Source organism: Lontra canadensis, unplaced genomic scaffold, assembly GCF_010015895.1.
Source record: "Lontra canadensis isolate GAN:19392208 unplaced genomic scaffold, GSC_riverotter_1.0 scaffold31, whole genome shotgun sequence".
Classification (NCBI taxonomy): domain Eukaryota; kingdom Metazoa; phylum Chordata; class Mammalia; order Carnivora; family Mustelidae; genus Lontra; species Lontra canadensis.
Window position 1 is genome coordinate 4,694,255 of NW_022631025.1, and position 14,454 is coordinate 4,708,708.

Consider the following 14,454-nt stretch of genomic DNA (forward strand, 5'->3'; position numbering starts at 1 on the left):
TCCCGGTTTCATTGGTCCCTTCTGGTTTCATTGGTCTGACATGTGGGCCTGGGCACTGAGATTTTTAAAAGCTCCCTAGATGCTCACAAGTGTGCAGGTAAGATTCAGAACCACTGATCCTGCATTCATCTGTGTCATGACTAGATTCAGCTATCTTTTGATAACAGCACAAATGATTAATTCATGCATTCTACATCACTTTGGAGGGATACTATGAACTATCATGTAAGTTTTTTAAATAAGTAATATAGCAAGGATGAATTTCACATTCTAAATAATCATGTATGCGAAAACACTATTTACTCACTAACTGAACCCAAAATAAACTTCAATTTCTACTACTGAGGGCAAATTTAAGACCAGTTAAAGTGACTCAATTACTTCATCTTAAAACACTTCTTTGTGAATTCAACTTGGCCCCCTCCCCTTCTCTGTCCATTTTTTCCTGGACCAACCTAGGTTTGAGTCCAAGTGATCTCAAGTGGCATGGTCATAGGGAAGGCACATCTGGTTGGAGGGGGCTTCTATAGTTATTTTCTGTTTGATTAACCTGTGCAGTGCCAGGTGGTCTGTTCTGGGTGTTCCACCATGTTTCAGGTTGGTTTGGCCATCATCTCTGCACTCTAAGGTGCTGCTAATCCTCTGACATCCAGACACTTTTCCGGCCCAGCACTTGGTTTATGGCCTCTACTGAAGTGTCTTTTATGGGGTCCCCAGGCTCTAGGTTTTGGTGACTACCTGCTAAGCCACCTGCTTTCCAATTCTCAGCCACCTTCTGTGCCCCTCTTCAGGCTAATATGGGAACCTTGCAGATATTCTCCACACCCCTTGGCAGCTGAGGGAGCCTGAGTGGCCTCTCTTGGGTCTGATCTAAGCTTAGATCTGCACTGCAACCATTTGAGCTCTACTTCAGTTGCCCCTTCCCCAAATTCTTGATAGAAGATAGGTCCACAAGTGCTTTCTGTCCAGGGATCCCCAAATCCCAAATTCATCACAACTCTCCAGAATTTCAACTCCTAAGAGAAGCTAAGGAACCAAGCCCCATCTTTCTAAAGTCTCCTTTTTCCTCTTCCAGTTTCTTCTCACAGTAGAAAGATAGGAAAAAGAGAAAACTGAGTCATGTTACTACTCATTCCTCCCCACCCTATGGTTTACGTCACGAATTCTATGCTCGCTCTCCTCTAGGTTCTGCTAATGATACACAGTGCCAAGATTTTAGAATTTAAAAAACAATTTTCTTTCTCAAGAATCTTTCTCAAAATAATGGGCTTTTAGACTGCTGCTTCTCTTGTGTTTTTTCTAAAAATCCATCCAGAAATCCAGTCTCCTGTGTTCTGGGCTATACCTGCTTTCTGCTCCAATGCAGGGAAAGACACTCAATAAAGTAACAAAGGACTTGAGGCATCAAGAGAATAGTGGCAAGGAAAAATCTCCACTGATGTCTCAGAATAATACCCTCTCCCATCATATCACAATATGATAAGGACCTGCTACTCCAAATGAATGTCAATTTGCAGTTGGATAAAATGATTTCAGTACAAGTTGTAATTAAGATCAGGAAGATGTACCCTCATTTAAAGGCACACAGATCTTTTCTCACATGTGACAGAATAGGCGGAACATATATATTTTAGAGTTGAATAAAAGCTCCAGGCATTCGAGACCTCAGGACACAGAAGAAGAATATCACATCCATTCTACATACATTCCAAGAAGATTTCACTGCCAAGATGATGGAGATAGCTATCCAGAGGAACTTTAGTTAAAGTCTACTGAGATTAAAAAAAAAAAAAAAAAGACAAATCAAAGCAATTGAAGAAGGGAAATCCCCTGGAAAAGCAGATTATTAACTCTGTGCTCAGAATGAAAAGATGAGTAACCAGACTTTGTCATTTGTTTCATCCTCAGCTGGAAAGGCAGCTAATGATGCAGAATGAAATGAGAGAAAGACAAATGGCCTTGCAGATTGCTTGGTCTCGGGAATTCCTTAAATATTTTGGAACTTTTTTTGGCATTGCAGCCATCTCTTTAACAGCTGGGTATGTTTGCTATTTACTTTAAATTTTTCTTAATTTGCTTCTTTTTGTTTTTGACATTAGCATATTACTATCAAGTTGGCCAAGATAGGACTTTGGTCCAAATGGTGTATATGTAACCCCTTATGGGTTAGTACTTGGAAGTGACGGTAGAACCAGGGTAGAAATAGTTCATTCTACCTCTAGTTTCTCAGATTTCTCCCATCTTTGTCTCCATTATATAAGTTGACACCAAGACAGAAGAAGGCCTCTGCAAATTTATCTCCTAAAGGACAGATATCAATACTTAACCATTTTTTAAATGAGTAATCTGAGTATCAACATCAAATAAAGGTGGGAAAAGTCATAGATTCTGCCCTTGAGAACTGCAGAATCTGGTGAGGCATTATGAGTAAGAAAATCCTATTTCCATAGAAGATTCAAATGAACTAAGTAACTTCTAAAATGGTGGACATTATTCCAAAAAGCAGGTAATTTTTTTTCACTGTGTTTACAGATATGTATTTATAGGTCATTCTTGATATTTTTTGTTTTGTTTTTGAACCAGAGCAATAAGAAGGAAGAAGCCAGCCTTCCTCTTCCCTATTATTCCATTAGGCTTCGTCTTCACCTACCAGTATGACTTAGGATATGGAACCCTTCTACAAAGAATGAAAGGTCAGTCTTTGATAAACTAGAGTATATTCCTGATTTATTTTCTGGTTCAAGGATCATCTTCTTATGACCCCTTGATTTATGAACATCCTGACAAGACCCCACTCCCAAAGCTACCAGTGACCAACATTTCTGTTCCCTCTCACACAGTATGCTGGAGTCAGTTCATACTAGCTCACAAGAACTGACTTATCAAATTTTCAGGAATTTGTAAGCTGGTTATTAAATATAGTCATTATTAAACATTATATTAGATAAACTTCTAATTAAATAAATTACAAAAAAATATTAAATTATGATTTTAACAATGGCAATAAATACTCAGAACTTAATCAGTTTTTCATTATTTTACTATTATCTGCACTCTGGTTATGTATACCTGACTTATGTATATCTATTGTATCTCTATGGTAGAAATAAAGATACAATATACACACACAGTAAGATAACACATATAACTCCAACTTCAGTGGCATCCCATTGGTAGCCTGAAGTTGGTCATGGTGGGAGTATTTATACCATGGAATCTGCAAACACCAAATCAAGGCCTGACATTATTTTGTTGACTGTCTAAGCCAGGGTTCGTCAAACTATAGCCTGCAGGGTGGCCACATGTTTTTGAAAGTAAAGTTTTATTAAAACACAGACACGCCCATTCATTTGTGAATTCTCTATGAATATGTTTCCATTACCATGACAGAGCTGAGTGACTGCAACAGAGACATAAGGCCCCACAGACCTAAAATATTTACTATCTGGCCCATTTTAAGAAAGCTTGCCAACCAATAGTCTAGATTTAAGGAAGTGATGAAACAAATGTTAATAATGCAGATTATGCTTAAATGTTTCTTGTATCAGTAGCCATTACATTGTGAATAGCATAAACAACTGAGGAAATATTCTCCTGACATTTAAAAGCTATTATCTGATTCAGCCAAGTTGTTTACATCATTCCCAAAGAAAAAAAGTTCCAACATATGTCATTGTTTCCATTTCTCTCCTATTTGTTAGGGTAAATGAAAATAACAACCATCATTCGTGTTGGAATTATACTCTCATCATTTGCAACTATAGATTGGTTATGAATATAAGAGTTCAACAAAAGTCAATAAAAACATCCTATGAGAATCCATCCATTTGCTATGTGAAATTTATAATAAATATATTGAACATTTTATTATTTTTTATAAATTATGTGCTACATTTGTTTTATAAAGTAAAATTTATAATAAACTTATGTTCACAATAAACTTATATACATTTTTTTCCTGCATTTGATCTTAGCCAAAGGCCGAGAAGCAATTACATTTTTTTCCCTGGAGAGCTGGTTGTTAAATGATCACTGCACCATGCTGCTCTCACAGAACCCCCCCTTTTATTGCCCTAGAAAATAGCACCTCTGCCCCAGAAGCCAGCCCTGGACCAGGAAGACGCTCTCATGAGGGCCCCTGTGTCTCTTCTTCTTGAGCCTTCAACCCAAAGCATATTGGAAACTGTGCTTTCCCAAGTCTTCATTTTTGGCATCCTTTCCTCTCCTGGGCTATCTGTGTACACCACTGTCGCTAAAGCTCTGTGGGGACTGATTTGGTACAGGAAAGGAGGAAGTGAAGACTCCTCTGCAGGTATTGCAGTAGGGAGTAGAACATCTTTTTCCTAGGCCTAGGGAGATACAAGGATTATATGTTCTTGAAAATTCCCACTGAAGTTGGAAATACATTTTCCACACAGAAACTCTGCTAAAAGGTCCCTTGGGGTCAAGCACTACTGTTATCACAGTTCACCTATATTGCATTATCACTATGGTAAAATGTATTCTGAGTTCTAAAACACTTATCTACAGATTAAATTTTGGAGTACAGTCCCTTTTAAGATGGAAACTTACTATACAACTGATTTACCAATGTTAAAACCCATTTCAATAACCTGCTCAGTTTCATATTACTCATCTGCTTAAGAATTCATTAGTCTGATTTCAACTCTGCTCATTGCTTATATGAACATTAGAATTCTCAGTGCCTCATAAAAATTAATATGCAGTATTAAATATCAAGTCTATTACACAGCATTCACTTGAACATACTACTAATAGAGAACAAGTTTATTTTCTAGGAATATCATGACTGTATATTTGGGAAGTAATTTTATTACAGGTCCACCAGAGTCCACAGAACATACAATTTTAAACTTTAAAGACCGGTAGGAATTTCCTATTTTAAAAAAATACAATTTTATAGTCTACCAGGAAACTTGGAGTATTTAAAGTTTAGGTTATAACATTTAGCCCTGTTAACTAGTGATAAACCCAAGATATACAGTCCCTATTTGATGGACTTTATTGTCAGCCTTTCTGCAAACACATGAAAATTTGTCATAAGTAAGGCACTATCACATGGGAACATTTATTTAGTCTTGTCATTAAAGTCCTGTCTAATTACATTTTTTTAAGGATCTTATTTATTTATTTGAGAGAGAGAGTGAGCAAGAGACAGCATGAACGGGCAGAGGAAGAAGGAGAAGCAGGCTCCACTGAGCAGCAAGCCCAATGTGGGGCTTGATCCCAGGAACCCCTGGGATCATGACCTGAGCCAAAGGCAGATGTTTAACCAACTGAGACACCCAGGTGCCCCGTGTCTAATTACATATAATTTATAATTATTTTTGCTTTCTATTCAAAACTGAGGCAAAAAAAAAAAGATGATTGCAGATGGTTGAAATGTTATAATTTGAAAATTGCAGCCAGCCGTATTCAGTCTGGAGTATAAATTAATGGTGTGCTTAAAGAGAAGTACTTAAAAAGAAACATTTGCCTTCATTCCCAAGGAAAGTTTATAGAATGTCAACAATGTATACAATAATTTTTTAAGTTTTGCTAATTAGTATTCAACTGGGTCTAAGAAATTACTAGCTGTCACTTTAAAGAGGAATTGTTTATAAAAATTCTTATGCTGTGTATATATAGGTATATGGACTAAAGAACATTTAATATTATTTTGGGTATTTACAAGTGGTTTCAGGTAAAAGATTAGTATTCTGAAAAAGAATAAAAAGCTTTATTAAGCTTTATTTTCTCTCATGTCACTTACATATTAAGGGGCAGTATAGCAAACACTGTATTTGTTTTCTCCATCCTACACCCCTCCAAACACAACTAATGCGTATCATCCTGACTTTCCTTCAGGGAAAAAAATATTACTTGGTATTCTTTTCTATATTTTAAAATGCTGTCTTCTGTCAAGTAAAACCTATGGCATCTGATTGATCTCTCAAAGACTTATTTATTTATTTACCTAAGAGAGAGGAAAAAGAACATAAGCAGGGAGGAGGGGAAGAGGGAGAGGGAGAAGCGACCCCCTGCTTAACAGGGAGCCCTTTGTGGGGCTTGATCCCAGGATGACCTGAGCCAAAGGCAGAGGCTTAACCAACTGAGCCATCCAGGTGCCTCTGACTGATCTCTATCTCTGTCTTCAGAATTCCTTTTTTCTCCCAAAGGAAAAATGACCTTTCTCTGGGAGGTGGCTTCCTCTGTGGCCAACAGGTGAAATATTTAAGTGTGAGATTTAGAGGCATGCCTCCACATAGTGTTACCACTTGCCACTGGAATATGGCAATTTGGCTTTTTCACGAAATACTAATGATCTTTTTGTCACCTTACATATTTCTGTACTTTATTTAAGGTGAAGCTGAGAACATATTGGAAACAGAAAAGAGTAAGTTGCAGCTGCCAAGAGGCACAATCACTTTTGAAAACCTTGAAAAAGCCAGAAAGGAACAGAGTAAATTCTTCACAGAAAAATGAAATCATGTTTACCCACCAAATCTCAAAACACATAATTGTTGACTTGAATCATGGTTTTTACAACTTTTTAGATGCTTGAGATTTTGATATGATTATTTTATTTTAAAATATAAAAATGCAAGATGGGTTTTGTTAAACTATTTAAAAATAAAATTTATAACATCAACACAAAATCATGGAGGTACTCTAAATAACTTTCTTATTTCCTATGTATGTGTTTATTACAAATATCTAAATGTATAATTAATAAATTATATTGTTTTGAATTTCTGGAAGCAAATGTCCTGCTGTTCTCATTTCTCTCTCACACACACTTTTCCCGTCACATGTGTCTCCCACAGATACTTCTTTTATTTGGATATTTCAATTGAGTCCTCCCTCCACATGATAGAAAATAACTAATATTAATGACTAACATGTATTTGTATTTATTATGGCCACTGTTCTGAGTGTCTTGCATATATTATTGTAATCATCCTAACAGTCCCATGAGGCAGGCATCATTTCATGGATGTGAAAACTAAGGCACACAGAGCTTAAATTACTTGCCCAAGGTCATATAGGGACAGAACTGAGACATGAACCTAAATGGTTTGGCTCCAGTGAATATGCTCTAAAAGGCCTTGAAAAGGTTAGGTGTTTATCACATTCTGGACACACAACGACAGCTGTGAAAAACAAAAGGTAAAACATTGAAATGATGACTTAGGACAGAGCTGCTGAAGAGGTGGGAATGGGGGGAGGTTGCTTGGGATGCCTACCTTTTTATTTTCACTCACCAGGAAACCTTTGCTCATAACTGTATTTATACCCCTTCTTCCAGATGCAAACCCTACATATAACACAATAATTCCAAAGATATTTCCTGATACCTACCCTGTGTCAAGCACCATTATAGACACTAGGCTAAATGAGTGAATGAGAAGACAAGGTTACTGCATCCCAGGCATACGTTCTAGTAATGGGGTGGGAGAACTGAAGACGGGAACAAATAAACGTGGAGATAAACAAGACCATTTCTGATGGTTATGAATGCTTCAGTAGAAATGAAACAGGAAGATAAGAGTGTAAAGAACTATCCAGCCAGAGCGGCCCCACCCTGGTTGAACTGCCATTTTGTTGTAAAACTTAAATTGACACCCCCACCCCCACCCCCAGGGGAACTTACTTAAAAGCAAGTCCAGGAAACCAGTCCCAGGTAACAAAGTCCAAATATAAGGGTGGGTCAGACCAGGTGGAAGTATTCAATCAGTGGGGGCACATGCTGTCTCCTAGCTACGAAGGAATATGGGCCCCGCCCTTTGGGCACCTTTTGGGCGCCAATTCTGAACGAGGTGATAGGCTGGTTCAAATGTCTACTAGGGTAAATTATAATTCAGTTGGTTGCCTAGCATCACTGTGGAGTTTTCTGTGTGTGTTACAATCTCATTGGCCACCTGTGTGTGGCCAGGCCCAACCACATGGCCTTTGCTCTATAAAAAGTTAGTCTGGAAAGCAGGGAGGGGTCGTCCTCTCTGTAGGGGCAGCGCCGACTGGTCTGTTTGATGATCCGTCTGATTCTTGATGCTTGGAGCGAAATAAAGCTTTGCTTGACTTTCGCTTTGTATCAGTATCACTCCTTTAATCACGGACCTCTTATTGGGGTACCCAATTTTGGGGGGACCCAACAAGAGAATGATTGGGAGGATGGGGGGGGGCATAGATCTGGGACGATAGAGACTGCCTTTCTGAAGAGGTAACATTTAAGCTGAGAGCTGAATGATGAATTAGCCAGTCCTGTGAAGAGCAGGTTTGAGGACAGGGAAGGGATCTCTCCACAACAGGAAGAGCCAGAGCCTCAGACTTGGCATAGCAAAACAATAGAAAGGCCAAGAGGAACAATAAGAGACAAAACCTGAAGGGCATAAACAGGCATAAATATAATAGCAATTACCCTCAAGCAGCTGACGACATATCAACAGATGGTTTTGATACCATCATAGCTGTAGAGGTCTTGAAGGATGCACTGAAGTACTCCAAGGAGATAAGGAGGCAGGCTGTGCAGAAAAAGCTTGATTAAAGTGATTAAAAGCAATACAGGCTGTCAAGTCCAGGGATTTGCTGCTGGTTTGATTTGCCTGGGGCAAAGGGTTCCTTGGGTAAGGGAGTTAAGAAATGAGCCCGGAGGCACAGCTTATCTCCTGACTAGCTCTGGGTTTAAGGAATTTGCACTCTATCCTGAGGTGGGGGAAGGATGTGTATGAAAGACTCTGCAGTGGGGTTTTTCCCGGAATTAGTCTATTACAGGAGGAAGGAAGATCCCAGAGCCTGAAAGAATAACAAAACTAGGAAAGTCTTTTGAGGTTCTGGAGGGAGAAGAAGGTGATTTCCCTTCACTGAATCATTACCATGGATTTTCTGGAGGATATGAGAAAGAAGTGATTGGGCGGCACACTGGTGGTCTAAGGGATGCTTAAGATCCAGCACTGGTTTGTAGACCATGACAGAAGCTGGAATTGTATTTCTTTCCTTTTAAATTTAGTCATGCTACCCCAACATTCCTAATTTGGTCTAGCCAGAGATCACCAAGAATGGGTTTGAGTGCCCTGCAAGGGTCAACTGGCTAAAGACCTTACACAAGATTAGTGTTGGTATGCAACATAGCAGGCTCTGAGCTCCCTCTGGACCACCAGGCCATTCACATTTGCATTGGCTTCTCACTCTGGCATTGACCCTGAGCCCATTTATAATTGTTACTCAACAGAGCCTCTACTAAATACACACATTCATATTTTTGTTTGCTCCCAATTGTGAGGCAAAAACCAAAGCAATGCTGTTAAATAATGGCTTTGCAATTCAACTATATTAAAATATATCCCAATTGTCCTTGGCATTATTGATTATTATCCAAAGCTTCCCCTTTATTTATTATTAAATATAATAATTATATTATTATCATACATAATTACATATGACTATATTACTAAATATAATAATATTTATAATTGAAAGGACATTTTTGTTCTGACACTATGAGCTGTTTCTTAGCCATTTATGTTAATACTTCCATTAATTACTATTATTACTATTATTAAGTTCTGATTACCAACCAGGCATCTGACATTTCTAAACACTGAACATGATGTAGTCTTTGTTCAACTAGCTTATAATTACAGATTTTTGTGATACTACAAGAAGAATGAGGAAATTATTATAAGTAAGTTAGGAGAAAAATAAGAAACTAAGGTCTGATTATATGCAAAAACTTAGAGATTAGAATAATGGCAGCCTCACCTGATGTTTTTTCAGTGATTAGGAATAAAGTTGATGGGGGGGCGATCTCACCCCCACTGCATGTGGACTGTCCATCTTCCCCCAAGACATTGCTGACCCAACCAAAGTAAATCAGGGACTCCCTCTGCTTCACATGGAGTTTAAGTCGTGGTGTAAAGGAAATAAATGTGCGCCCAGAAGTTCTCTGCAGCAGAATGACCCCTCTTGGAAATCACTTTGTAATAATAAAATATAATAGTACAAATACTGTTTATAAGATCATAGTACTTAACCATTTTGAAAGTTTTAAATTCATATTTAAATGAGAGAACTGGGGACTAAAATTACAGGCACTAAAATTACAAATAAAGCTTATATGGTATTCCACGCAGTTCAGTTTGTGCTTGGGGGTAACACTAAAGGGTTTTTTATGGTCTAGCTACACTTTGTAAAGATTATATAAGTGCCCCAAATCTACCCATAACAGTTTTAATGACAAATACTGGAATTATTGTCAAGATGTTAAAATGAGAAAACCCTTAAAATCGTCTAGTATAAGCACCCATTTTACATTTTCTTAAGAAAATGGAGGTCTTTACTGATTTACCTAAAGTCCCACATCTGGTGATGGTAGTTTGTACTAAAACATTGGTGTTTTGAATCCCTGGCAGGAATCTTTACAATGCAGCATGCTGCATGACTCTGAAAGGACAGTGACAATGAAAGTTAAAATAAAAAATATGTTTAAACTATCATATACTCAGGCTCAGAGTCTTAAAAGAGGGGATTAGAAGGACAGGGGTTAGAAAAGGATGGGGAGGGAACAGACTCAAATTCCAAAAAGTTATCTACAACCAATGTAATCTGAATATGAGCAATCTGAAATTCATAATGTATTTTATAGACTTCAACAATATTAATATATGCAGGTTCAAATGTGATAGTCTAGAGACACCAGCCAGAACCTAGATAGGTTTTCTGCTCCACTATTCTGAGAAAGGAACAAACTCTTCCTAGGAAATATTATTAAACAACTCAGGGGTTGCACTATCTCTGGGCCTTGAAGTGTGTCTGTTCTGCAAGAACACTAGAAATGCTCCTTAGTTTGGCCTTGTGGGTGCCTACAGGAGATTTCAGGAAAACCCTGCATTTACCAACTATCTAATTTGCAGAAAGTAGTTTCTAGTACTCCAGGATGACTGCCTAGCATCTCTTCTGATTTTTCTACTAGTAACTATGGGTCACTCTTAGAGCTTATGAAGACTGGAGCAGTGCTTGGGTTGCAGGTGTACCAGGAAGTCCAGGCTGGCTAGGGGCAGGGGAGGCGGAGAAAGAAAGGCCTAGAAGATAAGGAAAATAAGAAGAGGGCCAAAAAAGAGTAGTCTTAATGAAGGGATGGAGATAACCGGAATGTCCCTTACAGTAAATAGTCCAAATATAGTTGCCAACGGAGCCACTGGTTTGGGGAGCTGAGCCCCCCAGGGATGAAAGTCACCTGTGGGATTCTCTAGAAGGCCAGTTATTTTGCTGTGCTTATTCTTTTGGTTACTTGGATGACCATAAGAAGTGTGTCTGGGTAGAACAAATTCATCATAACCACCAATAAAGGCAACCGGAAACCTATATCCCAGTGATAAAGACTCAATGATATTGCTAAGTCTCCGGTTTAGATGACATTTCTAGTTCACAATTTCTCAGTCAACAAGTGTCATGGGGTTGAATGATGGATTGCTAATCTCAGTTTATTTATTTTTTCTTAGAGGACTTCATCTGTGGCCAGCAGCACTCTGTGGTGCTCTGCGTGGACATGAGGGACAGGCAGACACTGACCCTGAGTTGGCTTTGGAATTTCATTTGGTGTTAGAGGAATAGAGTTCAGGATATGTCCACATGAAGTCATGTCCTAGGGAGAACTGGAAATCTGGGATTCTGGGTTGGTGAAGGTTTCAAAAAGCTATAAGGAAACAGCTGCTGAATACATGTGCAAGTCAATGGATCAGAGATACTAGTAGACATTGAAATATAATACAGGAAGTCTGTGAAAAGCTGTCAGGATGTCAGGGTAACATGACTGGACTTTGAAGAATACAGGTGACTATTTTTCCTTCTCTTCCTACCATCTCCTCACCATTAATTTACTGCTGATGGAGATCTGACTTGAGTAGAAGGTAGCACCGTTTCTATGCACCCAGGTGATTTGAGAAAAAGAGAGAGAGGAGAATGCTAGGAACCCAAGATGGATTGAACTACTTGACCATTTTACATCTTCTTAAATTACTTCAGAGGAAAGTTGGCCTCAAGAATGCTTTCTTTTCATCTTCAAGGAATTAAACATTTTGAAAGGATTCCAACTAATGCTCTTTCAAGAATCAGAAACAATAAAAAGACCCCCGGGGTTTGAATACAGTTTGTGTCTATGGATGGCTACTTTTTTAAATTCAATAACCACAGACTATGGACAGAGTACAGCACTGACCTTCCAGACAATTTTCTTTTCTGAACTGGAAGCTTAGGACAAGCCTGACATTTCTGAAACAGCCTGAAAGTCTAAGTAGGCAGGCAAAGGAAGTTCTGTTCAACTTTGATAAGTTCTTTTTAGCAATTCAAGCAGAAACGTCAATTTCCTACTAGGAGTGTTTTAGGGAAAATAATTCAAATAGATTAATGGGTCATGGCTTAAATAGTCATTTCTCCCTCCCATTTCTTTTTCCTCAGAGATATTCCCTTTTATCTTTTTTAGCTGTCTCAGTATAAGATCTCCCTGAAGCAAATTTTGCAATAGTGACTTGAGCAAGTCATTTACGTGGCAGGTAATCCCAGAAACGCTGGTGGGGAATTGGTGAAGTAAGATAGGACAGGGAAGAAAACTAGAAAATGAAATCTTACCCAGGAAATTACCTCTGTGAGCAACTTAATCCTGCTGGAGAACTCTGAGAAACGATTTAGAATCCCCTTCACTCCAGAGGTATCTGACCCAAGGAATTAAAAAGCTGGGGTATTTATAACCTACTTTGTAATTCACTGGTGGAAGGCAGTTCCTGGACCGTTATTTCTCTAGCACTTAGGGTGTTTAGGCAAAGTGGGTTCTGGAGGTCAGAGAAAACCTGTAGGCAAGAGATGCAGGTGCTACAAGCTGGGAGTCAGATCAGCTCAAACTGAAATGATGAGATGGCCAAGGGAAAGTAGTTGAAAGCAACTCCTATTTTAGTACAGACAGTGTTACTTTAACTACATCTCTAAATAACATTCCAGTGTAGCCAATTCTTAATATTTCCAATTTTTTAAAATACTATTTCCTGATGTAATATGCAAATCATGAGGAATTTGCTTTCAACTCTCCCACCCCACCATCTCCACCACAACTACACATGCTTGCATCCTTCCCATTGCCCCATTCTTCCAATCTTATTAGGTGATCATTTCAGTTAGATCAATATTCAGTGTTTGCATTATATAATGATTATGAACACTTTTTACAACCATGCCATGTAGTAAAATATGATTATTTTTCCTTTCTTGCTTGGATTCCTGCTTTTCTGGAATTAGTAAGTTTTGTTGTTTCATGTCTTTAATGTTCTATATATTTATCATTTCCTTCACCATGAACTCTTTGTCAGTTTCTAAATCTCCTCCCAAGACATCCATTTACATCAATTAGTCTATCAGTATCTCCTTCATGAAGCAATTTGGAGACGTCTGACCTGCTCCCACCTGGACTGTTTTCCCTCTACTCAGCTCCTATCCTGAGTTCTCCCTTCATGTATGGCAGGGGTTCCCTTCTCCCTATTTCTGTGTTGGGTCTTTTGTTTCCTATTCCCTATGCTGCACTATCTCATTTGCTGGAACTCAACCTCTTATAGCTTTCTGAAAAAGAGTAAATGGAGGAAGCCTGTTGAGACCTTACTTACCTATCTAAAAATAACTTAATTTTCTTTTGATGCTTGATTGATAGATTGGCTGGGTACAGAATTCCCGGTTGTTAATAATTTTTCATCAAGATTTCTAAAGCATTATCTCATTTTCTTTTTGCATTTCTCAGTCTATTTGAGTACCAATACCCTGTGCTGGAAAGCCCTTTCTACACAGATCCCCTCTTAACGCTTCTTGAGCTCTGACTACACATGCTGAGATGTGTTCCTCAACCTACTCATTCCACTAGCCTGCCTCACTGTGCAGAAGCCAACTTTAATCAGTTAGGCCCACACATCTCTCACTAGGCTACCTTCCCTTCCTTGCCACCCCCAGTGTGTATGCCCTACTTACTTTTCCTGGCTTTCAACAAATCTCTCTGAGCCATCACCAGACACCTCTTGTTCTGCCCTTCCTAATGGCTTTAGCATAGAATTATTCAAAAAGAGGAGAGAAGCAGAATGAAAGAAAGAACTGAATTTTAACATTTGTCATCTAATGTACATACTCGGAATTTTTGAAACAAAACTACTTTTAGATTTTATGCTAACGATGTTAATTTTATAGACCAGATCCTTTTATTTAGGATTTGGATATAAAGGTTTTCACTAAAGATTATTCAAGTTGTTGGGAAAAAAGTATCCCAGTCTCACTGGGATGTTCACTGCAGTGCCAGTGAGCAGAGATCAGGGTTTTAAGCACAAAGCAATCAAGGAACAAAACCCCTAGTAACCAAGGAACCTCCTTCTCAACAGAATAAGACTGAGTCCTGAGCCATCAATCAGTTTCTTTGTTGTTGTTGTTAAG

The 14,454-nt window shown here is 38.5% G+C and overlaps 1 protein-coding gene across 9 annotated transcripts in view; it reads left to right on the forward strand.

Moving 5' to 3' along the window:
* LOC116872960 (plasminogen receptor (KT)) overlaps nt 1–14,454 on the forward strand; it is an 88,238-nt gene that overhangs the window by 57,340 nt on the left and 16,444 nt on the right. For 5 of the 9 annotated variants that reach the window (XM_032866500.1, XM_032866499.1, XM_032866508.1 and 2 more), the window contains 2 exons: nt 1,909–2,039; nt 2,584–2,693. The exons of 1 other annotated variant lie outside the window; for it this stretch is intronic. In XM_032866500.1, coding sequence (XP_032722391.1) covers nt 1,909–2,039; nt 2,584–2,693 — 241 coding nt within the window. Of the gene's footprint in view, nt 1–1,908; nt 2,040–2,583; nt 2,694–6,364; nt 6,778–12,492; nt 12,549–14,454 lie in introns of those variants that run through there. 3 more of the 9 variants (XM_032866505.1, XM_032866504.1, XM_032866507.1) reach the window with 3 other exon arrangements.